The following is a 27,552-nucleotide window of genomic DNA, read 5'->3' as shown; positions in this document are numbered from 1 at the left end:
AAATTCTTGCTCGTAAATTATTTACTGTAAAATTGCGACAAATTTATTCCAACAAATAATATTTTCGTTGCAATATTTGCGACGAAAATACTATTCATTGCAAAATTTGCAATGAACAAATTATTCGTTGCAAAATTTGCAATGAAAATATTATTCGTTGCAAAATTTGCAACAAATTTTATTTTTTCTCGCTAACTTGCAACAATATTAGCGACAAAATATCTTTTGTTGCTAATTTGCAATGAATTTATTTTGTTGCTAAATTTGTTGCTAATTTGGAACAATTTATTATTTTGTTGCAACTCTTGTTGGAAAGTTTGGAACAAAATTTAAATTCCTTGCAAACATTCGTCCCTAATAGACTTTTTCTTTGTAGTGAAATAGAACAATCACTCCAGGTTTAATGAGCCCAGAGCCCATGGTCCAAAAAAAATGGACTAGGGAATTGACCACTTACAATTGCAGCCGGATCACACCACCCCTTGTTATAGTTTGGGTCATGACGGATGACTAAAGGCCGTTCGGAGGTCTCCAACGGTGGGCAAGTGACCAAGTTGTCGGGCGACGAGCGGGGGTGGCCTCCGACTACCTGCCCCGACTCAGACTATAACCTGAGGGACAGTGAAAACTATAGAGGGATTGTAATCAATTGTGACCAGATCACGACCATAATTCAAACGTAATTCATGGACAAAGGATACCAAATCCATAGCATGAGGTCAGCCTTTCAAGTTATGACAACCACACACAATTGCACATGTTTATTCCAACATGCATGCAGTGTTAATCCAGTTGATTGCGAATGCTTAAACCAAGTTTCATAGTCAATCGAGACTAGACCTCGACGTCATACATCAAATTTTATTTCCTCCAGAAACCCCGTCTGGTTCAGCTCTCAACTTTCGACAACATCAAAGATTACACATACAGAATGAAGCAAATGACAACCTACAGCTAGAGACAGATGTAACTGATCAGGACCTCAACACTTTAGGCAGCCACAACATCTCCCTACTGGAGGAGCATCTGGTCGAAATGCCAAACCCCTGCATATAATACCCAATCGCAAATAAGACATCTGAAGGTTATCTACAACATTTCAAAACCGACATCTAGAGATTATCTTAATAATGGAATCCTTACCATGTCCTTTCCCTAACCTTCTCAGCTGAGCAACGTACTCAGATATCTTCTTTATGGCTTCCACCTGAAAATGAGATGAAGATTATAAAGTTCAACAGCAGCAAGCAAATTTGATTTTTCTAGCTTGTTGTTTGATAGGTTCATAAGTTTGCTATTACTTATTTGCTCCAATAGTATTCTAATAGCAATATAGAGATTGGTTATTGGAGAGACGAAATTGGAAATAAAGCTTTTGCTTTCTTTTTTTACCTTGACCTTTCAATCTTATTCTAGGTTTTTGTCTATAATTTTGCTGATTTTAGTGAAATTATGTTGAATTTTTCTGAACAAATTAATAATTGTGTCAAAGTTGACAATCAACTAAATCATCCTCATAATTATGTCACCTGCTCTCCGAGAAATTCACTCTCAATAAAGTCAGCCAGTTGAGCATCGTTGCAATTTTCAGCAATCTGAATTAAATTTCAAGACAATGTAAAAGTTAAAATATGAGATAACGCTAACTAGTTGGACCATGGTTCAATATCACTTACATTGTGTAGCTGGATCAGCTTCTCGTTCGTCAACTTCTCAAGAGCCAAAGTCAATTCCATGGCTGAAACAAAGCAAAACAATGTCACCAAAGACTCTACAAAATCCAAGGTTTGATCAAACTTAGCAGAGTAATAAAAAAAATAAAAAAATGGAATGGTACAAAACCAAATAATTCAATCTCGATGTAAAAATATAGGATTCCGAATAAAAATATTAGGATTCCTGGAGCCGACATTAAATTGTAAAAATTTAGGAATAGTCGCCGTCGTTGTTTAAAAAAAAAAAGTCTCTTTCCTGGAACATCATCAATGAATAAGTAATAACAGGATAGAGTTCATCGATATTGAGGAGAATGGACGAAACAAATATTTATATGCAACAGTTACATAAAACGACAGAGTAGCTTTGTGCTGATGCACAGATTCGAACTTACCATGCAATGCTTCTCCCTTCTCGGGATGATCGAATTCAGACGGTGGCATAACAAGAGACTGGAGTTTCACTCTTCCTCCTCGCTTGTTCTGATCACGGAGAGATTTAGAATCAGTTGTCGTAGTTCAGAGACAATAACAAACACCTTGAAATTTGAATCTGTAACTTACTTGGTATTCCATAAGTTTCTCGGCATGCTCCCTTTCCTCTTCACTTGACTCCTTGAAAAATCTGTAATGAGCAAAAGCAAGTCAAATATACTCAAGAATCACAACACATGTATGAAAATAGACAATAAACGCCTACTTACTTTGCGAGGCCTTTCAGCGCAACGTTGTCGCGGTCGAAGTAAGCGAACAAGGCATGATAGACGTAGGAATTATTGAATTCGACACTGCGAATGGAACAATGTTGACGAGATCACTGAGATTGATCTAATTAAATTTCTCATAGAAGGAATTTAAAGAACAGAACAAACGAAAGGTAAGTCAAACAAGACGCGTTTTCCAAGAACTATCAACTAACATGGCAGCTAAGAACTCGCTCGCATTGTGGAGATCCCAGGTCATTTATCTCGAGAATGATAAAGAAATTTCATCAAAAAGATGAATCAACGATCGCAGGGAAAAAATATTACAATAAACATAAGGTTAAATGAATGAGAGAGAGAAATAGAGCTGACTTGATCTGTTGATTGATGGCAGATTCGCACTCATCGGCGTATTTCTGACGGCCCAAAGACAGATCTGGGGACGTCGGAATCAGAGCGAGCTCCTTCCCGATCTCCTCCAAGGCAGCGGCCGCGGAAGCTTCGAGAGGCATGTTTTCTCGCTCGAAGGATGATGGGTGGGGAATGAAATGGTGAGGACGCAGGGATATAAAAAGGGCAGGGGAGAGATTGGATGGGCGACAAGTGGACAGTCAGATCATTTTCAGTCGGATGCGCGTGTGGAAGACTCACGATCTCCACACGACTCTCTTGTGAAAGGAATCTTTAAGCCACAAAAAATAAAGTTTTGAAAACAAAAGGCAGCTCATAGCTTTTAATGCCATCCACGGTGCAAACGGAACTAATAATTCCATTTCCTTTTTTTGATATTTTTATCTGATTTTCATATTATCATTCAGATATTTCATTTTTCAAATATTTTAAAATTTATAATTAAATATTTTATTAAGTAAATATTTATAGATAAATTCGTTGAATATCAAATATCTTTAATTCTCTCCTTAAAAAATTAGATTTCAAAAAAAAAAAAAATTAAATAAGTAATCAATGCCCACTTTTTTTGGTGGCCCCTGCTACACGTCACCCACGTGCCCCCAATGCAAACCCCGCCTTTTTTTAAATATTTTTTTATATATTTTTTAAAAATATATTGGAGAGGATTCGCATGGATGCCCTAATAAGGAAGACGTGGGGCAGCCTCGCGCTTGTTGCGAAGACAATAACAAATGAGACCCACAGAAGTCGCGTGTTGCTTCCCAGCTGATCATGGTCTTTGTGTTGATTTACAGTGAAACAGCGTTCTAAAAGAAATCAAGAAAATAGATGTACAAAAAGATATTCGGTAATTGACTAAAGCTCACCTATAAAATTTTAGAATTCCTAATTAAAGAATACACTAAAGTTGTTATTTTTCAAAAAGTTCATTTATTTCTGATAATACGTCTCTCGCCAACTGCTTATCCCATTCCCAAACATCAGAGCAATATATTCAAAATAAAAAAAATTATTTGATTCGGATGCATACAATCTCGACATCTCTTTGCTCTTCCAGTTCACAGAAATTAAATCTCCTCTCTCTCTATTAGCTCGTCGAAAACAATTTCCTCAAAAGTCGAAACCCTCCACGTAGATCTATCAGCTCGTCGAAAGTGAGTGAGGATCTACTGATAATCTTTCCCTCTCCCATTCAAGTTTAGGGTTTAGTTTGGCTTCTCATTCTGCATCTTGACGTTGGTCATCTCTCTCCTCTCCTATCTTGGATCGCTGACCTAGTATTGTAATTCAACCTCTCGATCAGGTATGTTTCACATTTCTATTGTAGTCCCCATCTCTTACACATGTTTAGACTTTGTCACACTTTAACTTGCATTCCTTTGATTTGATTTTGTATTTGTTTGCATTGTCCTTAACCACCACGCTATTTTCTTGAAATATGAAAATCCATCGATAATTTTTTATCAAAATTCATTGGTGAGCGTGACATAGAGTTTTATCAATTTTAAAATCTTATAACGGATAGACTGTATTAGACTGGTTAAAGCGGGTGAATAGTCCTGAAAATAAGTTAATCTAATTTTTTACTTTTACTTAGCAAGGATAGTCAAATTAATTAAGCACAAATAATTAATATTAAAATCAATAACAAAAATAAAGTAAGAGAATAAAAAGATTTACTTGATTACAACTTAGATGATTGTTAATCCAAAACAATTATAAGCTTTACTAAGAAAAATCTTCTTCGTGCAGGTGGAATAGCCTCTTACAAACTTTGAACGCTAAAAAAAATTAGGAAAATGAATACAATAATTGTTGTTAAATTCCTAACTCCATGGAGTTTTTTATAGCCTCCTGAGATGATATTACCGTTGGCTGACGTGGCTCGAAGGCACCTCCAAAAGGATCCAAGACGCCTCTAGTGTGGTTAAAGTTTTATCCTTAGTGGCATAGTCACCAATGTCTCTGCCACGTTGGAAGTCACCTTCATGAGGATTGACGACGCCTTCACACCTCTGCTTAAGGCACATTCGAGTTCGCTCAAGGCGCCTTCGCGCTTTTTCATACTAGGCGCCTGAGGCACATTTGAGGCGCCTCGTGTCTCGAATGCGATAGCTTCTCTACCGAAGCTTGAGGCGTCTCCAAAGCCATTGGAGGTGTCTCGACGCTATTCATCCGAACAGTCTCTTTCCCGTGCTCCTTTGGGTGATGCTCCGGCTGTTCGAAATTGAGCTCACCTGAACCCAACTCCGGTCTTCTCTTTGAGCAGACTTCCTCCCTAGCTTCTCGTCCCTCGGATTGTTGTGCATGTTCTCGCTCCACCAGTATACTCTTCCATAGTTTATCGTCTCTCGAATGCACTGAGCCCGTCGACTCACTTCTCATGTCATCTTTCTCATCCGATGTGTCTTTCGCTAGACTTTTTGTGGTCCTAAGCTCTTGCACACTTAGACCCAAGACATAAAAAATAAACATGAACTAACTTAACCTGGATGATCATATCAACATCAACCCAGGGTACTTACAGTAACTACACTTTGTGCATCGTCAAATTGATAGGAATGTGAGAATTTGGTTTTTTTTCATTTATTAATTTTTATTTTTTAAAACTGTAGGTGTTGGCAACATTTTCAATGGACTATTGTTTAAGGTCACTTTAATATTTTTTAGTTGTAAAATAAGTAAAGGAAAGCAACATGATTATGTTCATTTACATGATAGACACAAAGATATCATTAAACAATCCACTTTTACTATTTTTTAGATATAAAGATATTAAGCAAATTGCGGATCTATTGGTGAATATTTTCATAGTTGGAATTCAACGTCTCAAATGTTTTAGATTTCAGGTGTTCCAGTTACTTTCACTAGAAGAGATGTGTCTCCATTGCTTGGTATTGTAGACAAAGGTGTTTAAGTTCCTATGAATTCAACTAATAAATACGGTGACCTCTTTCTTGCTCATTTATTTTAAAAAAAGAGCCTACTAGATCAAAAATTGAGTTGCTTAAAATAGATTCCCGTAGAATTAAAGTAAATGATGATGTTTTAGTAATTTGTAAATTATATATTTTGTATATATTTATGTGTGTTGTTTTCTTCTATTACATATAAGATTCCTATAAATATTCTAGATATTATTGATGATTTTGACAATCTAGGTAGATTCAATTGAGTTGTCAATTTGATTTTTTATATGAACGAACATTAGTATGTATGTAATAATTAGTATACGAAACAAGTTTGATTTTTGGCCCGGTGCACGAAGCTGCTGACATACAGGGTCCTGATTTTTGAACTGGTGCACAAAGCTCCCGCCATACGGGGTCCCGGGGAAGGATCCATTGTACCCATCCTTATCCTACTTTTTTGCAAGAGGTTGTTTACAGGATTCGAACCCGTGATCTTTTGGTCACATAGTAACAACTTTACCGTTACGTCAAGGCTCCTCTTCATTTCTAAGTTATTGTCAATTTCTAAATAATTTTTTTTGATAAGTTATTGTTGAGCTAGTCCCTACTCTTTTTGAAAATATATTGGTTGAAAATCTTCCTTACCTCGATGATTTTCCGCATCCATTAGAGACTCATCATTACTTGCTATAGGAGCAAAATACCCTAGTAATAGTGAATGTCGTAACTGCATTATTCATCAAAACTAAATCAAGGAGCTAATAATAAAAATATTCAAATAAATAAAAGGGTAAAATAATTACTTAAACTTATAGAAGATAAAGGTACCCAATCTGAATCAAGTGACCATGTAGTGGATCCTCATCTTGAACTAGTTGTTTCTAGAACCAGGACTAGGAGAGGATGTGACCGAAGTCACTATAATTATAAGGATGCTACTATTGATAGTCCTATATGCCTCAAGATGGTACCTTAGAGGAAGAGGAGTAAGACAGAAATCTTCGCTCCTTCCATAAACATGACATGGAAAGGAGTACAATTGGTTGAGGTATCAAAAAGCAATGTTGAAAAAAATATAAAAGTAAAGGTTGTTTTGGAAGCGGAAGGGGGAAAGAAAAAAATTGATGTGGATAATTTGCAATAACAAAGAGTTAGTATCTCAATTTTTGAAGGTAATTCTAAAGAAGAGGTCAATAAGAAGACAACAAGGATCGTTAAGCTTAACAAAAATGAGATTGGGAGTCATTGTTGTAAGATTGTATTTTCACATCAAGTATTTTGAGTATTTATGATTTTAATTACTAATTATATGTGTTTTTTCTTAATGATAGTATGCCAAGAAACAATTTAAAACTACTAAGAATAAAAAAATAAGATGAAGATATTGTCTACTTGTTTTATACATTGAAAAAAAAATTAAAGTATGGTAGTTTCAAGCCCTCATTACATAGTTATTTAATTATGTTACACGTTTAATAATTTACAATTGATTTTCCTTGGAGGCCTACTTTCAAATTAGTTTGGCAAGATGCACCTTTTTGTTCAACTATGACTTCCTTCTTCTATAGTGTAAAAGGTTCTATTTTTACAATCGGTGAGCTAATTGATATATATTCTTGAATTCTATTTAGGAGGGCCTTGTCTAGTAGATCATATAACAAGGCTGTATATTCTTCATCTGGGTTCACTGTAAGGAACTTAACGAGCGGGGGTGGCCTCCGATCACCCGCCCCGACCCAAACTATAATCTGGGGGGCAGTGAACCTAGGGAGGGATCATAATTAATTGTGGTCGGATCACGACCATAATCCAGTCGTAATTATAAGTGATCCATCACTGATCCACTTTTTCATGGATGAAGGATCCCAAATCCATGGCATGAGGTCAGCCCTTTCAAGTTATGACACCCACACAATTGCACATGTTTATTCCAACATGCAGTGTTAATCTAGTTGATTGCGAATGTTTGAACCAAGTTTCATAGTCAATCGAGACTAGACCTCGACGTCATACATCAAATTTTATTTCCTCCAGAAACCACGTCTGGTTCTGCTCTCTACATTCAACAACATCAAAGATTACACATACAGAAAGAAGCAAATGACAACCTACAGCTAGAGACAGATGTAACTGATCAGGACCTCAACACTTTAAGCAGCCACAACATCTCCCTAATGGAGGAGCATCTGGTCGAAATGCCAAACCCCTGCATATAATACCCAATCGCAAATAAGACATCTGAAGGTTATCTACAACAATTCAAAATAGACATCTAGAGATTATCTTAATAATGGAATCCTTACCATGTCCTTTCCCTAACCTTCTCAGCTGAGCAACGTACTCAGATATCTTCTTTATGGCTGCCACCTGAAAATGAGATGAAGATTACAAAGTTCAGCAGCAGCAAGCAAATTTGATTTTTCTAACTTGTTGTTTGACAGGTTCATAAGTTTGCTATTACTTATTTGCTCCAATAGTATTCTAATAGCGGTATAGAGATTGGTTACTGGAGAGTAGAAATTGGAAATAAAGCTTTTGCTTTCTTTTTTTACCTTGACCTTTCAATCTTCTTCTAGGTTTTTGTCTATAATTTTGCTGATTTAAGTGAAATTATGTTAAATTTTTATGAACAAATTAACAATTGTGTCAAAGTTGACAATTAGCTAAACCATCCTCATAATTATGTCACCTGCTCTCCGAGAAATTCACTCTCAATAAAGTCAGCCAGTTGAGCATCGTTGCAATTTTCAGCAATCTGGATTAAATTTCAAGACAATGTAAAAGTTAAAATATGAGATAACGCTAACTAATTGGACCATGGTTCAGTATCACTTACATTGTGTAGCTGGATCAGCTTCTCGTTTGTCAACTTCTCAAGAGCCAAAGTCAATTCCATGGCTGAAACAAAGCAAAACAATGTCACCAAAGACTCTACAAAATCCAAGGTTTGATCAAACTTAGCAGAGTAGTAAAAAAAATAAAAAAAAAAGAAATGGTACAAAACCAAATAATTCAATCTCGATGTAAAAATTTAGGATTCCGAATGAAAATATTAGGATTCCTGGAGCCGACATTAAATTGTAAAAATTTAGGAATAGTCGTCATCGTTGTTTAAAAAAAAAAAAGTCTCTCTCCTGGAACATCATCAATGAATAAGTAATAACAGGATAGAGTTCATCGATATTGAGGAGAATGGACGAAACAAATATTTATATGCAACAGTTACATAAAACGACAGAGTAGATTTGTGCTGATGCACAGATTCGAACTTACCATGCAATGCTTCTCCCTTCTCGGGATGATCGAATTCAGACGGTGGCATAACAAGAGACTGGAGTTTCACTCTTCCTCCTCGCTTGTTCTGTTCACGGAGAGATTTAAAATCAGTTGTCGTAGTTCGGAGACAATAACAAACACCTTGAAATTTGAATCTGTAACTTACTTGGTATTCCATCAGTTTCTCGGCATGCTCCCTTTCCTCTTCACTTGACTCCTTGAAAAATCTGTAATGAGCAAAAGCAAGTCAAATATACTCAAGAATCACAACACATGTATGAAAATAGAGAATAAACGCCTACTTACTTTGCGAGGCCTTTCAGCGCAACGTTGTCGCGGTCGAAGTAAGCGAACAAGGCATGATAGACGTACGAATTATTGTATTCGACACTGCGAATGGAACAATGTTGACGAGATCACTGAGATTGATCTAATTAAATTTCTCATAGAAGGAATTTAAAGAACAGAACAAACGAAAGGTAAGTCAAACAAGACGCGTTCAACTAACAAGGCAGCTAAGAACTCGCTCGCATTGTGGAGATCCCAGGTCATTTATCTCGAGAAGATAAATGACAAAGAAATTTCATCGAAAAGATGAATCAACGATCGCAGGGAAAAAATATTACAATAAACATAAGGTTAAATGAATGAGAGAGAGAAATAGAACCGACTTGATCTGTTGATTGATGGCAGATTCGCACTCATCGGCGTATTTCTGACGGCCCAAAGACAGATCTGGGGACGTCGGAATCAGAGCGAGCTCCTTCCCGATCTCCTCCATGTCTTCTCGCTCGAAGGATGATGGGTGGGGAATGAAAGGGTGAGGACGCGGGGATATAAAAAGGGCAGGGGAGAGACTGGATGGGCGACAAGTGGACAGTCAGATCATTTTCAGTCGGATGCGCGTGTGGACGACTCACGATCTCCACACGACTCTATTGTGAAAGGAATCTTTAAGCCACAAAAAATAAAGTTTTGAAAACAAAAGGCAGCTCATAGCTTTTAATGCCATCCACGGTGCAAAAGGAACTAATAATTCCATTTCCTTTTTTTTGATATTTTTATCTGATTTTCATATTATCATTCAGATATTTCATTTTTCAAATATTTTAAAATTTATAATTAAATATTATATTAAGTAAATATTTATAGATAAATTCGTTGAATACCAAATATCTTTAATTCTCTCCTTAAAAAATTAAATTTCAAAAAAAAAATTAAATAAGTAATGAATGCCTACTTTTTTTTTTTGATGAGCCCTGTGCTACACGCCACCCACGTACCCCAATACAGAGCCCGCCTTTGCTTTTTAATGTTTTTATATATTTTTAAAAATAGAAATCACCGGGTATATTTGAGAGGATCCGCATGGATGCCCTAATAAGGAAGACGTGTGGCGACCTCACGCGCTTGTTGCGGAGACAACAGCAAATGAGACCCACAGATGTCGCGTGTTGCTTCCCAACTGTTCATGATCTTTGTGTTGATTTACAGTGAAACAACGTTCTAAAAGAATTCAAGAAAGTAGATGTACAAAAAGATATTGGGTAATTGACTAAAGCCCATATATAAAATTTCAGAATTCCTAATTAAAGAACACACTAAAGTTGTTATTTTTCAAAAAGTGCATTTATTTCCGATAATACATACGCCTCTCGCCAAATGCTTATCCCATTCCCAAACATCAGAGCAAGTGAGCAACATATTCAAAATAAAAAAAATTATTTGATTCGGATGCATGCAATCTCTACATCTCTTACTTCGCTCTCCCAGTTCACCAAAATTAAATCCCCTCTCTCTCTATTAGCTCGTCAAAAACAATTTCCTCAAAAGTTGAAACCCTCCACATGGATCTATCAACTCGCCGAAAGTGAATTAGGATCTACTGATAATCGTTTCCTCTCCTATTCAAGTTTAAGGTTTAGTTTGACTTCTCATTCTGTATCCTGACTTTGGTCATCTCTCTCCTCTCATATCTTGGATCATTGACCTAGTATTATAATTCAACCTCTCGATGAGATATGTTTCAGATTTCTATTGCAGTACCCATCCCTTACACATGTTTAGAGTTTGTAACACTTTAACTTGCATTCCTTTGATTTGATTTTGTGTTGGTTTGCATTGTCCTTAACCACCACGCTATTTTCTAGAAATATGAAAAATCCATCAATGACTTCTTATCAAAATTCATTGGTGGGCATGACATAGAGTTTTATCAATTTTAAAATCTGGTAACGGATAGACGTCAAAGGAGGATGAATAGTTCTGAAAATAAGTTAATCAAATTTTTTACTTTTACTTAGCAAGGATAGTCAAATTAATTAAGTACAAATAATTAACTTTAAAATCAATAACAAAAATAAAGTAAGAGAATAAAAAGATTTACTTGATTACAACTTAGATGATTGTTAATCTAAAACAATTATAAGCTTCACTAAGAAAAATCTTCTTCGTGCAGGTGGAATAGCCTCATACAAACTTTGAATGCTAAAAAAAATTAGGAAAATGAATACAATGATTGTTGTTAAATTCCTAACTCTATGGAGTTTTGTATAGCCTCCTGAGATGATGTTACCGTTGGCTGACGTGGCTCGAAGGCACCTCCAAAAGGATCCAAGATGCCTCTAGTGTGGTTAAAGTTTTATCCTTAGTGGCATAGTCACCAACGTCTCTGCCACGTTGGAAGTCACCTTCATGAGGATTGACGACGCCTTCACACCTCTGCTTAAGGCACATTCGAGTTCGCTCAAGGCGCCTTCGCGCTTTTTCATCCTAGGCCCCTGAGGCACATTTGAGGCGCCTCGTGTCTCGAATGCGACAGCTTCTCTACCGAAACTTGAGGCGTCTCCAAAGCCATTGGAGGCGTCTCGAGCACTATTCATCCGAACAGTCTCTTTCCCGTGCTCGTTTGGGTGATGCTCCGGCTGTTCGAAATTGAGCTTACCTGAACCCAACTCCGGTCTTCTCTTTGAGCAGACTTCCTCCCTGGCTTTTCGTCCCTCGGATTGTTGTGCATGTTCTCGCTCCACCAGTATACTCTTCCATAGTTTATCGTCTCTCGAATGCACTGAGCCCGTCGACTCACTTCTCATGTCATCTTTCTCATCCGATGTGTCTTTCGCTAGACTTTTTGTGGTCCTTAGCTCTTACACACTTAGACACAAGACATAAAAAATAAACATGAACTAACTTAACTTGGATGATCATATCAAAATCAACCCAGGGTACTTACAGTAACTACACTTTGTGCATCGTCAAATTGATAGGAATGTGAGAATTTGGTTTTTTTCATTTATTAATTTTTATTTTTTAAACTGTAGGTGTTGGCAAAATTTTCAATGGACTATTGTTTAAGGTCACTTTAATATTTTTTTAGTTGTAAAATAAGTAAAGGAAAGCAACATGATTATGTTCATTTACATGATAGACACAAAGATATCATTAAACAGTCCACTTTTATTATTTTTTAGATATAAAGATATTAAGCAAATTGCGGATCTATTGGTGAATATTTTCATAGTTGGAATTCAACGTTTCAAATGTTTTAGCTTTCGAGTGTTCCAGTACTTTCACTAGAAGAGATGTGTCTCCATTGCTTGGTATTGTAGACAAAGGTGTTTAAGTTCCTATGAATTCAACTAATGCATACGGTGACCTCTTTCTTGCTCATTTATTTTAAAAAAAGAGCCTACTAGATCAAAAATTGAGTTGCTTAAAATAGATTCCCGTAGAATTAAAGTAAATGATGATGTTTTAGTATTTTGTAAATTATATATTTTGTATATATTTATGTGTGTTGTTTTCTTCTATTACATATAAGATTCCTATAAATATTCTAGATATTATTGATGATTTTGACAATCTAGGTAGATTCAATTGAGTTGTCAATTTGATTTTTTATATGAACGAACATTAGTATGTATGTAATAATTAGTATACGAAACAAGTTTGATTTTTGGCCCGATGCACGAAGCTGCCGACATACGGGGTCCCAATTTTTGAACCGGTGCACAAAGCTCCCGCCATACGGGGTCCCGGGGAAGGATCCATTGTACCCATCCTTATCCTACTTTTTTTGCAAGAGGTTGTTTACAGGATTCGAACCCGTGATCTTTTGGTCACATAGCAACAACTTTACCGTTACGTCAAGGCTCCTCTTCATTTCTAAGTTATTGTCAATTTCTAAATAATTTTTTTTGATAAGTTATTGTTGAGCTAGTCCCTACTCTTTTTGAAAATATATTGGTTGAAAATCTTCCTTACCTCGATGATTTTCCGCATCCATTAGAGACTCATCATTACTTGCTATAGGAGCAAAATACCCTAGTAATAGTGAATGTCGTAACTGCATTATTTATCAAAACTAAATCAAGGAGCTAATAATAAAAATATTCAAATAAATAAAAGGGTAAAATAATTACTTAAACTTATAGAAGATAAAGGTATCCAATCTGAATCAAGTGACCATGTAGTGGATTCTCATCTTGAACTAGTTGTTTCTAGAACCAGGACTAGGAGAGGATGTGACCGAAGTCACTATAATTATAAGGATGCTACTATTGATAGTCCTATATGCCTCAAGATGGTACCTTAGAGGAAGAGGAGTAAGACAGAAATCTTCGCTCCTTCTATAAACATGACATGGAAAGGAGTACAATTGGTTGAGGTATCAAAAAGCAATGTTGAAAAAAATATAAAAGTAAAGGTTGTTTTGAAAGCGGAAGGGGGAAAGAAAAAAATTGATGTGGATAATTTGCAATAACAAAGAGTTAGTATCTCAAATTTTGAAGGTAATTCTAAAGAAGAGGTCAATAAGAAGACAACAAGGATCGTTAAGCTTAACAAAAATGAGATTGGGAGTCATTGTTGTAATTGTAAGGACCAAAATGTAGCTAGAGGAGGGGGGGGGGGGGTAAATACGTCGTCGCATGCTCGGTGCTCGTTGTTGCTTGTTTCTTCAGGGATGTGCAGCGGAAAATACAAGAAACAAATACAACAATGCTAACACGGATGGTTTACTTGGTATCCACCTCCAAAGGAGGTGACTAGTCCAAGGATCCACACCTACTCACGCACCCTCCACTATGAATAACACTCCTTTATGGTAACTACTAAAGGTGTAGAAGCCCTACAACACTCTCAATACAAGAAGAAGAAAGGGAAATACAAGATAAGCAAAAGCTTACAAGATGTACAGTAAAAGCCCTAACCCTAACTTCTTCTTCTTGCTTTTGATCCGCCTCTTGACTTGGAAGAGCCTCCAAGAATCTTCAAGAACTGACGATCTGGAGCTTGGAGAGTACTGTGGAGTTGCTGGTGATGAATCGTATGAAGTCTCAGAAGTTCAACTGAAGAAGACGCATGCCTGCAGCCTTTATCTGCGCTAACGGTCGGATCCCGATCGATTGGATTACTCCCAATCGATCGGGGAGGCTTTGGATCGATCCACGGATCGATCCAGAGCGCCTCTGTGCTCTGGGAATTTGCCTGAATCGATCGGCTGATCGATCCAGGTCTTATCGCGACAAATCGCGCCACCCTAATCGATCCACTGATCGATTGGGGTCTCTGGATTGATCCACTGATCGATCCAGAGACATTCGGTGCGCTCGTGACTGCCTCCCAATCGATCCACTGATCGATTGGGACGAAGCTTCTCGCAGGGACTCCCCAATCGATCGACCGATCGATTGGGCTCCAGCCAATCGATCGGCTGATCGATCCAGCTACTGGTTTTTGCCCAAAACCAAGTCCCAAGCCCCCAAACCAACATCCGGTCAATCCATGACTTGTTGGTTCATCATGCCTAGCATCCGGTCACCCTTGACCTGCTAGGACTCCCTCACCAAGTGTCCGGTCAATCCCTTTGACCCACTTGGACTTTTCCTCATCGTGCCAAGTATCCGGTCACTCCCTTGACCTACTTGGACTTTTCCCTTCTTGCCAAGTATCCGGTCAATCCCTTTGACCTACTTGGACTTTCACCAGATGTCTGGTCAACCTTGACCCATCTGGATTTCCCTTGCCTGGCTTCACTCATCAGGACTTTCCATCTGCCTAGCTTCACTCACTAGGACTTTCACCTGGCTTCACTTACCAGATTTTTCTCTCTGCCTAGTTTCACCACCTAGTTTCACTCACCAGGATTTTCCTTCTGCCTAGCTTCACTCACTAGGACTTTCCAACCAAGTATCTGGTCAACCTTGACCTACTTGACTCTTCTTCAACAAACCTGATCAAACCCTGATCAGAAGGAAATTGCACCAACAATCTCCCCACAAAAACAACTACACCTGCATTGTTCATGTATTGTCAAACATTGAAACCCAAACCAAGACTCAAGCTTGGTCAACCAGGTCAACCTTGACCTGAGGGATATTGTACCAACAGTAAGATTATATTTTCACATCAAGTATTTTGAGCATTTCACTACAAGAAAATTGGGATTCTACAACACTTAAACGACAACGCTTTTTTTAAACAGTGTTGACTATTTTTTTTTAACAACGCTTTTAATGAAAAGCGTTGTCTATTTCATTATTTTCTTATTAATAGACAACGCTTTTCTAAAAACCGTTGTCTATTAGTGATTTTTATGGGTCAAAGACAACGTTTCGTAAAAAGTGTTGTCTATTAGCCTTTTTTTTAGTGTCTACGACAACGTTTTTAAAAAGTGTTGTCTACTGTCAAGTTATCATCTCAATCTTAAGTGATCTAGACCGCTTATCTCAAGATCTGACGGCTAGATCTTTATCTATCTTCATCACAATATGGACGGCCCAGATTAAAGGAGGAGAAAACTTCGTTTCTTTTTACCCATGCGACGAACAGTGGTGATTCCTTTCTGTTTGCAACATCTTCTCGCGCGGCTAGGGCACGCGACCTCCCACCGCCGGCCGTCTCTTCTTCCTCACCACCGGCCGACAGCTCTTTCTTCTCTTCACTGCCGCCGGCCGGACCTCCATAGCCCACCCTTCTTGATTCCAGCAGCGATGGCAGCAAGCACCGACGACGACTCCGAGCATCCACCTCACCTGTACGCCATGTGCCACCCAAAGCTGCGAAGCATGACGCCTTTTTTTTTCTCTTCTGGAATAAATGTACTTTTACTTACCATTATTCTGTGTAACCCAGGCCGACGATGATCTTGTATGGAATCGACAACATCAGAGATCTCTTTGGACCAAAGGTATAGAAACACCGTAAAAGCATGATTGGATTATAATACATCAGTAGCTAGAGAATTGTGGGTTAAGACATAATTATCGTTGGTTTCAGGTTGATTTCAATGTTATAAAGCACGGGCCTATATGCAGATTGGGGCTGCAGTAAATCACCACAACATCCAATACAATCCTTTTACCATTTAGTATCAGTGGGCTGGTGTTTTGTTTCCTTTTCATTTTTGTTTGTTCTGATACAAAAGATGTTTTTCAAAGACATTGTTATGCTACATGTTGGCTAATAAAGACTACATATATAGTGCAATATAGGGTGAAAGAGATGATATTTGGGTTCATAAATTAGTTACAATGGCCCAAAGATTGAAATCATTGTTCTTTTTTGCATTCAATTTAATTCGTATTCCTTAGGTTGTGGATTAATTTTGAGTTGATGTTGTTCCTTATAATATACAATTCATTTAATTTAGTATAATTTTGTCTCCATATACGTGAAATGGTCTTCCATGTAGGTCATGCTTGTCCAGCCCCATGCAACTTAAATTCATGGATCTATCCAGCTGGCCTAGGAGTTGGTATTTAAGTGGTCGACCAGTAGAAGAGAACAGAGGAGTTGGATTTTTGGTTAATATGATGCGAGCCTCGGTATTGACGAATCCCTCACCTTTCATGGAAGCCGCATGCTCTTTTGCTGCCGCCTCTTTTGTATCTCTCCGTCCTCTCCGCCTCAAGGTTGGTTTTTTCCTGTGTTTTGTTGTTTTGCTTAGAAGATATTCTACACCTACCATAATTCCATGAATTCATGTTAAATATCTTAAGGTTCACCCATTGATCATATTTTCCAAAATGAAAGGATGTTTGTTGTTTCTCTGATTTAGTTGATTTCTATGATAAAGCTGACAATCTTTGTTGCCAATGTTTGCTGCAGTGGTTAAATCAGTTGCTGCACCAAATCGATTAGCAGAGTTTCCGTAACTGCTGAAAATGTTGAGTTAGTATTGGATGAAGTAAGACCATATCTTATTTCTGATGGAGGAAATGTAGTACTTCATGAGATAGAAATGTCGTAAGTTAAATTACTCAGATATGTGGTCATATCACTCAGATATGTGTGTTTTTTCTCAAATTATTTTGTATGTTTTGGGCAGTTCTCAACTATTCTAGAAAAGGGGATTTTGTTAAGGTGATTGTAAGCTAAGCTAGAAGCTAGGTTGTTGCTTCCTCATCCATTTTCCTGTCATCCTTGGCTAATTCTATAAGACTATATAGGTTAGAGTTTGGAATATCATGAATGAAAAGTTAGTAATATCAAGTCGGATGATTAGAAAAGATAAAATAAAGAAATACTACTATCTGGCATCAATTAGGTGTAGCTTCAATAAACAAGGAATATGAGAGATACTAGTTCATGCTCAAGGAAGACCATTGATTTTGTAGTTAGACAAACTAAATCAATGAAAATTAGAAGGTGCCAGGTAGAGGAAGAACTATATATGATAGCATAGGACTCATCTTATGATGTTATAGCTATCCGAGGTCTGGTTGAAGATTACTTGTGTCTTAATTTGAAACCTTTTGTCTAACAGCTATCATGATATTCATCCATTTCTTTCCTAGATGTCTGACTCAATTATTTTCCTGAGTGAGAAATAAACCTATGATGTTTGTTCTTTATTTGAATGCAATTAGTTTAGGTTTTATTGGAATGCTAAAGATCCATTTCTTTCTTCTGTCTTTCTCAATCCAAATTTTCAAATTGTTGTATGGTGTGAACCATGACCTTTGTTTTCAACTTTAAGAGTGAAAATTTCTTTTGCATAATATTGATGGTAGTGTTTTATGTGGCAGATATACAGTGGTAGGTGTTTTGTCCCAGTCTCAAGCCGACAATCCTTTTTGATCAGTATATCTAGTAGAAGTAAGCATGCAGATCGTTGTCTTCGAGGCCGACTAGCTATTTTGTGTTTTTTTTTTTTAATTCGAATGTCACTATTTACTTTGAAACAGAACTATTTAGTCTTTGTGTATAGTTGAATTCTCCTGTAAATACTAATACTTTGTAATTGAATTCTATTATTTTGGTACGAGTTTGAAATCTTTAGCTGAGCTAATTAATGTTATTTTATATGTCAAATTCAAATCTAGACATGCTAAAAGAAAATTAATAGTTTTGTAAATATAAAAAAAAATATTTTGTAAATAGATTTTTTTATTTTTATTTTAAAAAGACAACGCTTTTAAAGCATTGCACAAGTGTTGTCTTTGCCAAAAACAACGCTTTTAAAGCGTTGCAAAGATGATGTTTTTTGCAAAAAATACACAACATTTTTAAAGCGTTGTCTTTGCTACAAACGACAACGCTTTAAAAGCGTTGTCGTTGAGCAGACTTTTAACAACAGTGCCTTTAACAACGCTTTTTCAGGCACAAAGACAACACTTTAAAAGCGTTGTCTATTATCTTTTTTCTGGTAGTGTTTTGATTTTAATTACTAATTATATGTGTTTTTTCTTAATGATAGTATGCCAAGAAACAATTTAAAAATACTAAGAATAAAAAAATAAGATGAAGATATTGTCTACTTGTTTTATACATTGAAAAAAAAATTAAAGTATGGTAGTTTCAAGCCCTCATTACATAGTTATTTAATTATGTTACACGTTTAATAATTTACAATTGATTTTCCTTGGAGGCCTACTTTCAAATTTGTTTGGCAAGATGCACCTTTTTGTTCAACTATGACTTCCTTCTTCTATAGTGTAAAAGGTTCTATTTTTACAATCGGTGAGCTAATTGATATATATTCTTGAATTCTATTTAGGAGGGCCTTGTCTAGTAGATCATATAACAAGGCTGTATATTCTTCATCTGGGTTCACTGTAAGGAACTAAACGAGCGGGGGTGGCCTCCGATCACCCGCCCCGACCCAAACTATAATCTGGGGGCAGTGAACCTAGGGAGGGATCATAATTAATTGTGGCTGGATCACGACCATAATCCAGTCGTAAATATAAGTGATCCATCCCTGATCCACTTTTTCATGGATGAAGGATCCCAAATCCATGGCATGAGGTCAGCCCTTTCAAGTTATGACACCCACACAATTGCACATGTTTATTCCAACATGTAGTGTTAATGCAGTTGATTGTGAAAGCTTGAACCAAGTTTCATAGTCAATCGAGACTAGACCTCTATGACATACATCAAATATTACTTTCTCCAGAAACCCCATCTGGTTCTGCTCTATACTTTCGACAACATCAAAGATTACAATACAGAATGAAGAAAATGACAATCTACAGCTAGAGACAGATGTAACTGATCAAGACCTCAACACTTTAGGCAGCCACAGCATCTCCCTAATGGAGGAGCATCTGGTCGAAATGCCAAACCCCTGCATATAATACCCAATCGCAAATAAGACATCTGAAGGTTATCTACAACAATTCAAAATAGACATCTAGAGATTATCTTAATAATGGAATCCTTACCATGTCCTTTCCCTAACCTTCTCAGCTGAGCAACGTACTCGGATATCTTCTTTATGGCTTCCACCTGAAAATGAGATGAAGATTACAAAGTTCAGCAGCAGCAAGCAAATTTGATTTTTCTAACTTGTTGTTTGACAGGTTCATAAGTTTGCTATTACTTATTTGCTCCAATAGTATTCTAATAGAGGTATAGAGATTGGTTCCTGGAGAGTAGAAATTGGAAATAAAGCTTTTGCTTTCTTTTTTTGCCTTGACCTTTCAATCTTATTCTAGGTTTTTGTCTATAATTTTGCTGATTTTAGTGAAATTATGTTGAATTTTTCTGAACAAATTAACAATTGTGTCAAAGTTGACAATTAGCTAAACCATCCTCATAATTATGTCACCTGCTCTCCGAGAAATTCACTCTCAATAAAGTCAGCCAGTTGAGCATCGTTGCAATTTTCAGCAATCTGGATTAAATTTCAAGACAATATAAAAGTTAAAATATGAGATAACACTAACTAGTTGGACCATGGTTCAGTATCACTTACATTGTGTAGCTGGATCAGCTTCTCGTTTGTCAACTTCTCAAGAGCCAAAGTCAATTCCATGGCTGAAACAAAGCAAAACAATGTCACCAAAGACTCTACAAAATCCAAGGTTTGATCAAACTTAGCAGAGTAGTAAAAAAAATAAAAAAAAAAAGGAATGGTACAAAACCAAATAATTCAATCTCGATGTAAAAATTTAGGATTCCGAATGAAAATATTAGGATTCCTGGAGCCGACGTTAAATTGTAAAAATTTAGGAATAGTCGTCATCGTTGTTTTAAAAAAAAAAGTCTCTCTCCTGGAACATCATCAATGAATAAGTAATAACAGGATAGAGTTCATCGATATTGAGGAGAATGGACGAAACAAATATTTATATGCAACAGTTACATAAAACGACAGAGTAGATTTGTGCTGATGCACAGATTCGAACTTACCATGCAATGCTTCTCCCTTCTCTGGATGATCGAATTCAGACGGTGGCATAACAAGAGACTGGAGTTTCACTCTTCCTCCTCGTTTGTTCTGTTCACGGAGAGATTTAAAATCAGTTGTCGTAGTTCAGAGACAATAACAAACACCTTGAAATTTGAATCTGTAACTTACTTGGTATTCCATCAGTTTCTCGGCATGCTCCCTTTCCTCTTCACTTGACTCCTTGAAAAATCTGTAATGAGCAAAACCAAGTCAAATATACTCAAGAATCACAACACATGTATGAAAATAGAGAATAAACGCCTACTTACTTCGCGAGGCCTTTCAGCGCAACGTTGTCGCGGTCGAAGTAAGTGAACAAGGCATGATAGACGTACGAATTATTGTATTCGACACTGCGAATGGAACAATGTTGACGAGATCACTGAGATTGATCTAATTAAATTTCTCATAGAAGGAATTTAAAGAACAGAACAAACGAAAGGTAAGTCAAACAAGACGCGTTTTCCAAGAACTATGTGGAGATCCCAGGTCATTTATCAACTAACAAGGCAGCTAAGAACTCGCTGGAGATCCCATGTCATTTATCTCAAGAATGACAGAAATTTCATCGAAAAGATGAATCAAAGATCGTAGGGAAAAAATATTACAATAAACATAAGGTTAAATGAATGAGAGAGAGAAATAGAACCGACTTGATCTGTTGATTGATGGCAGATTCGCACTCATCGGCGTATTTCTGACGGCCCAAAGACAGATCTGGGGACGTCGGAAGCAGAGAGAGCTCCTTCCCAATCTCCTCGAAGGGCCGAAACATGACTCCCGTTAACGCCTGGCCGGAGTTGGCAGCAGCGAGGGACGACGATGAGCGCCTCATCGCCCCATTCCGAAATCGGGGAAAAGACAACGAAAATGTCTGCCGGCGGGGAAAGAGAGCTACTCCGGAAAGCGACGGCGTGACCCTGAAGGAGGCGAGGGGAGCAACGGCCGGGGAAGCTTCGAGAGGCATGTCTTCTCGCACGAAGGATGATGGGGTGTAGGGAATGAAAAGGCTAGGACGCAGGGATATAAAAAGGGCAGGAGAGAGGCAGGATGGGCGACAAGTGGACAGTCAGATCATTTTCAGTCGGATGCGCGCGTGGACGACTCACGATCTCCACACGACTCTCTTCCTCGGCGACCGTGTGAAAGGAATCTTTAAGCGACGAAAAAAATAAAATTTTGAAAACAAAAGGCAGCTCATAGCTTTTAATGCCATCCACCGTGCCAACGGAACTAATAATTCCATTTCCTTTTTTGATATTTTTATCTGATTTTCATATTATCATTCAGATATTTCATTTTTCAAATATTTTAAAATGTATAATTAAATATTTTATTAAGTAATTATTTATAGATAAATTCGTTGAATATCAAATATCTTTAATTCTCTCCTTAAAAAATTAGATTTCAAAAAATAAAAAAATAAAAAAATTAAATAAGTAATCAATGTCTACTCTTTTTTTTGGTGGGCCCTGCTACACGCCAATATATATATATATTTTAAAATAGAAATCACCGGGTATATTTGAGAGGATTCGCTTGGATGCCCTAATAAGGAAGACGTGTGACGGCCTCACGCTTGTTGCGGAGACAACAACAAATGAGACTCATAGAAGTCGCGTGTTGCTTCTCAGCTGATCATGGTCTGTGTTGATTTACAGTGAAACAACGTTCTAAAACAAATCAAGAAAGTAGATGTACAAAAGATATTCAGTAATTGACTAAAGCCCACATTTAAAATTTCAAAATTCCTAAAGAACACACTAAAGTTGGTTATTTTTCAAAAAGTGCATTTATTTCCGATAATACCCCTCGCCTACTGCTTATCCCATTCCCAAACATCATAATAACATATTCAAAATAAAAAAAAAGTTTATTTAATTCGGATGCATACAATCTCGACATCTCTTCGCTCTCCCAATTCACGGAAATTAAATCTCATATCTCTCTATTAGCTCGTCGAAAACAATTTCCTCAAAAGTCGAAACCCTCCACATAGATCTATTAGCTCGCCGAAAGTGAATTAGGATCTACTGATAATCTTTCCCTATCCCATTCAAGTTTAGGGTTTAGTTTAACTTCTCATTCTGTATCCTGATGTTGGTCATCTCTCTCCTCTCCTATCTTGGATCGCTGACCTAGTATTGTAATTCAACCTCTCGATCATGTATGTTTCAGATTTCTGTTGTAGTCCCCATCTCTTACGCATGTTTAGAGTTTGTCACACTTTAACTTGCATTCCTTTGATTTGATTTTGTGTTGGTTTACATTGTCCTTAACCACCACGCTATTTTCTTGAAATCTAAAAATCCATCGATGACTTTTTATCAAAATTCATTGGTGGGCGTGACATAGAGTTTTATCAATTTTAAAATCGTGTAACAGGTAGACTGTGTTTAGACTGGCTAGAGGAGGTGAATAGTCCTGAAAATAAGTTAATCAAATTTTTTACTTTTACTTAGCAAGGATAGTCAAATTAATTAAACACAAATAATTAACTTTAAAATCAATAACAATAATAAAGTAAGAGAATAAATAGATTTACTTGCTTACAACCTAAGTGATTATTAATCCAAGATAATTATAATACAATGATTGGAAAATGAATGCTAAAAAAAGCTAGGAAAATGAATACAATGATTGTTGTTAAATTCCTAACTCCTTAGAGTTTTTATAGTCTCATGAGATAATGTTACCATTGGCTGACGTGGCTCGGAGGCACCTCCAAAAAGATCCAAGACGCCGCTAGTATGGTTAAAGTTTTATCCTTAGTGGCATAATTACACTACTAGAATTATGGTCTTTAAGGACACACATAAATGCCCTTATAGTACACTTTTAGTGACACTAAAGCTATGGTGACATCACCAAAAAATGTATTGAAATGCGATGTTAGCATAGACCCTTTAGTATTCCTGATATTTGTATAATGTCATTATAAAATATTTATGATAACTTCAAAAGTGTCTTAAATATAGGAATATAATGACAATCGAAAATGTCACGAAAAAATATTTCATGGATACTTATGCATGCCTTTTTATTATCTAAATAAGGACAAATATAAATGTCAACTAAACTAATTTATATTGACAATTATAAATGTTTTAAATTTTTATATAAGGACAATAAATTATGTTAGTAATGATAATTTTTAAGGGTATTTTAAACTGTCATCTTATATAATCTATAATGACATTATTAAATGTTACTTATAATATTTTATAAAAATATTAAATAGAAACATTTAGAATACATCACAATAAATTAATAATATTTATTGAGAAGACAAAACATTCATCACATAATAGAAAAAGTTACATATCATCACAATTTAACCATCACCACAATTCACCACAATAAGAATAGAAACGTTTTACATCCAAAATATCCAATTCATTCACCATATCATCATAATTCATTCCATCATCACAAAAGTACAAATGCAATACTAATGTAAAAGTATTGAATCCAATACTAACTAAATACTAACAAATCATTGAGTTTTAAAACTAACAAAGTCTTATAAAATAAAAACTCAACAATTTACTATCAATCATCTTCAATCATCATATGCAAAATCCAAGTACATGTCACCTACAAATACAATCAATAAATTTGTATAAGTAAATTAAACAATAAAAATATAAACCTAATAAACATAATTTAAAAGATTAAAAATTAAATCATACCAAACAACAAACATATAAAGTATCATTTTATATGCATTAATAGTATCAACCTAAACTTGCTAATTAAGAATGTTTGGAAATAAAGCTACTCAAAATTTGCTGAAAAGAGAAGATATATACCTGGACTTCTGTTGGTATAACAAGATCATGTGAAATTTTAGTATATCTTTGAGTATGTTGTAGTTTTCTGATGATCATGTTGCTTCTAGTAGATATCCCAAGTGACACCATGATGATCTAATATCTGTCAATGAAGACTACTATGAAAATTTGATGCTTATTTTAATGTAGGAGGAAATGTACAAAGCCATGACTTGAAGTTTCAGAATGGCTGAATGAATATATTCACACTTACAATGGATAGAAGCAAATCCTATATATATATATATACATAATTTGATGGTTTGATTTCCACCTAGGAAGCATTTAAGTTTGATCAAAAGAAAAGCATTACCGGCATTTCCCTCATTCAAGGACCTCAGGCAACTTTCAAACAAATAATAGGAACTAATATTAAGTACTAAAGAGAAGAACTAAATTGGTAAAACTCTTAAAATATATATTAATGAATTTGTAACTCAAATACAAGTCAAAGCAGTATGTTAGTTATCGTGCACACCACTAAGACGATAAAAATGAACTTTTATCATCATGGTCAAGATTGAGAAAGAGGATTTGGTTCGCTAATTTAGGTGATAGGTTAAGCACTTCCATCAAGCCCTCCAACACTATGTGGATAAAATTTTAAAATACTGTGCACTAGGCATATGCTACTCTTCTACATGAGATCTCCCTTTTATGAGCAAAGTGGTATAAATCAAAGTTTAGCTGTAGAGAAGCACAACACTCAACACTGACAGATTTGTCTTCTCATGCAAACACAGAAGTAGTGGGACTGAAAGATGTCATAGGTCGACTCCTCAAAATTCAACTCTTCCAAGCCTTTAATCAAGAACTCTAGGAATAAATCGTAGAATAGGAGTTTACTTCTAGACCTACACTGAAAATTTTGTTTGTTCCCTATAAAAAACCTTAGTATCAAAACATTTTAAGGGAGAGTTCATTAAACTTAAAGTTCCTAGACTTATTAATGAACTCTTTCACTAATGGTTTACAAACCCGACCTGACTCTTTGATTTCTCAATAAGTTTTTCTAGCACTACTCAGCTTCTTGAAACTTGATTTCTTCCAGCAGTACTCTTGCACTACTCTGATTTTCTAGCACTCCTCCGTGTTTCTTGAAACTTAATTTTTTTCATCGTAGAAATATAAATCATTCATTTATCTTCTAGTACCAATTGTTTAGTATTAAGAATAAAATAATCCAAAATCCAGATGCATTCCAATAAAGAAAAAAGAAATAGTTTATATAAACCTATGCAAGTTCTCATTGAATTGACAACTACTAGAAGATTATCTTGAATAAGGAGTGCTCTCCAGAAACTAATGAGAAGTCCCAATTTCTAGAACTCCAATCAGCTTCATACTACAGAGTACAAATATACATATATCATCACAAACATCTGCACACACAATAATAACAAAACAATGGATATAGCATAGTTTCTAATAAAAGCCCAACTTGCAATTCAGCAAATTTAGAATCATGTTGCAGAGAGGCACTGTAATTATTAGTCAATCTGGCAGTAGACATCTAATATACGAGTGCAACCTATTTTCTGCAATGATATCATCAAACCTTTGTAAAACTTCCAACTAATTTCTTTGTATTGGCTTGAGAAGAAGAGAGTGAATCAGCAAAAGAATATTTTCCATAGCTAATGGAAGCAGATCTCAAAAGTAAGTCATAATACTAAAGCTTTATTGTCACTATCTGTGATGTTAACGGACAAAGTGCAATCTCTCATGTTAGAGTGTATACTAAAAGTCTAACTTTTGTAAACATTTATTTTTGAAATAAAAGAATCACATTGGACAATATCTACATTTATTTGCGGAATGTAATTGTTCAATTAATTTATATCGTAGATAACATGGTGTGTGGTGTCACTCATAGAAGATCATGTTATCAGTTCTTTATAAATTATAAACAGTTGCTCGTGACTAGGATGGAAAGGAACAAACCATTAGAATAGTCGTAGTGTAATTAAGTATTAGTTTATCTTGACTAATAAATTACACTGGTACACTCTAAGTGTATTGAGTAGGACCATTTTAGGTAAGTTCTTTTTGTACTGACTAAATAAAAGAACTAGAACTTAGTTATTATGGAAGTGTGTGGTCTTAATCCTAATATAAAAACAAGCATATATATTTAGTATTTATTTCATTAACTTATCAAAGGGTGAGATTTAGCTCGATAAATCAATAAGCCCGATAAGTTGAGAAATGATATTACTTATAGAGTGTGTTGTTGTTTATAGAAGGAATCTGTGTCCTAGTTATCTAGGTTGAGAATGTCCCCAAGAGGAACTCATAAGGATTGTCATGTTAAACCCTGCAGGTGGACTTAGTCCGACATGACAATAAGGTTGAGTGGTACTACTCTTGGACTTAGATAATTAAGTGAACTGTCAGTAACTTACTTAATTAGTGAACATTCGTAATCTTAAACACAGGGAGATTAACACACTCATGATAAAAAGGAGCCGATAATGTAATTTGAGATTGGTGCGGTAGTGCGATAATAACTCTCTAGTGGAATGAGCTATTATCGATGAACTTGAGTTGTGTGTTCGGGGCGAACATATGATACTTAAGCTCATCGGAAGGCCAAAACCAATTTCTCCTCTAGGTCCCTGTCATAGCCTCATTAAAGCCTCAAGTCCATCCAAATATAAGCCCATCTTGATGTCCAAGAAGGGAGCCGACCCAATGCTTGGTGACCAAGCAAGGGCCGGCCACATTATCCTCTTAAGGGGCCGGCCCCTTGCTTGGTACCCAAGCAAGAGGGGGCCGGCCATAATAATTCAAACAAGGAGGGGTGTTTTGAATTTTTAAAATCTTTTCTTTGTAGAAAACTACAAGTTTTAAAAGAGAGATTTTAAATTTAAAAACTTTCCTTATTTGAATTAGGCCACATGTTTTAAAAGAAGTTTAAAAGTTTTAAAACTTTCATTTTTTAACCATCCTCATAGTTTAAGAAAAAAAAGGAAGAGAAGTTTTAAAATTTAAATTTTCTATCACCATGTTAAAAAG

At 36.0% G+C, this 27,552-nt stretch overlaps 3 protein-coding genes and 1 long non-coding RNA gene across 4 annotated transcripts; 1 reads left to right on the top strand and 3 right to left on the bottom strand.

Annotated features, from left to right (window-relative positions):
• Nucleotides 1–817: 817 nt before the first annotated feature.
• Nucleotides 818–2,951, bottom strand: LOC122004073 (ferritin-3, chloroplastic-like). Its single transcript, XM_042559010.1, has 8 exons — nt 2,792–2,951; nt 2,420–2,503; nt 2,280–2,340; nt 2,111–2,198; nt 1,677–1,738; nt 1,530–1,595; nt 1,144–1,207; nt 818–1,046 (listed from the first exon to the last, which is right to left on the bottom strand). Exons 1-8 carry the CDS (start codon nt 2,929–2,931, stop codon nt 1,012–1,014), a joined length of 600 nt encoding a protein of 199 aa, XP_042414944.1. The 5' UTR covers nt 2,932–2,951; the 3' UTR covers nt 818–1,011.
• A 4,779-nt stretch (nt 2,952–7,730) lies between these two features.
• LOC122004072 (ferritin-3, chloroplastic-like) lies at nt 7,731–9,822 on the bottom strand. Its single transcript, XM_042559009.1, has 8 exons — nt 9,693–9,822; nt 9,328–9,411; nt 9,188–9,248; nt 9,019–9,106; nt 8,582–8,643; nt 8,435–8,500; nt 8,049–8,112; nt 7,731–7,951 (listed from the first exon to the last, which is right to left on the bottom strand). Exons 1-8 carry the CDS (start codon nt 9,800–9,802, stop codon nt 7,917–7,919), a joined length of 570 nt encoding a protein of 189 aa, XP_042414943.1. The 5' UTR covers nt 9,803–9,822; the 3' UTR covers nt 7,731–7,916.
• A 6,060-nt stretch (nt 9,823–15,882) lies between these two features.
• On the top strand, nt 15,883–18,277 carry LOC122004071. Its single transcript, XR_006118202.1, has 5 exons — nt 15,883–16,057; nt 16,156–16,210; nt 16,300–16,934; nt 17,131–17,268; nt 18,051–18,277. It is a non-coding gene; the product is annotated as an uncharacterized LOC122004071 (long non-coding RNA).
• Nucleotides 18,278–19,431: 1,154 nt separating this feature from the next.
• Nucleotides 19,432–21,678, bottom strand: LOC122004070 (ferritin-2, chloroplastic-like). The gene is made up of 8 exons (XM_042559007.1): nt 21,355–21,678; nt 20,971–21,054; nt 20,831–20,891; nt 20,662–20,749; nt 20,225–20,286; nt 20,078–20,143; nt 19,692–19,755; nt 19,432–19,594 (listed from the first exon to the last, which is right to left on the bottom strand). The coding sequence occupies exons 1-8, from the start codon at nt 21,666–21,668 to the stop codon at nt 19,560–19,562; spliced, it is 774 nt and encodes a 257-aa protein (XP_042414941.1). The 5' UTR covers nt 21,669–21,678; the 3' UTR covers nt 19,432–19,559.
• Nucleotides 21,679–27,552: the final 5,874 nt, after the last annotated feature.

Source organism: Zingiber officinale, chromosome 7B, assembly GCF_018446385.1.
Source record: "Zingiber officinale cultivar Zhangliang chromosome 7B, Zo_v1.1, whole genome shotgun sequence".
Classification (NCBI taxonomy): Eukaryota; Viridiplantae; Streptophyta; class Magnoliopsida; order Zingiberales; family Zingiberaceae; genus Zingiber; species Zingiber officinale.
The sequence above is the reverse complement of the archived record's forward strand: the minus strand, read 5'-3'. Positions and strand labels throughout refer to the sequence as shown.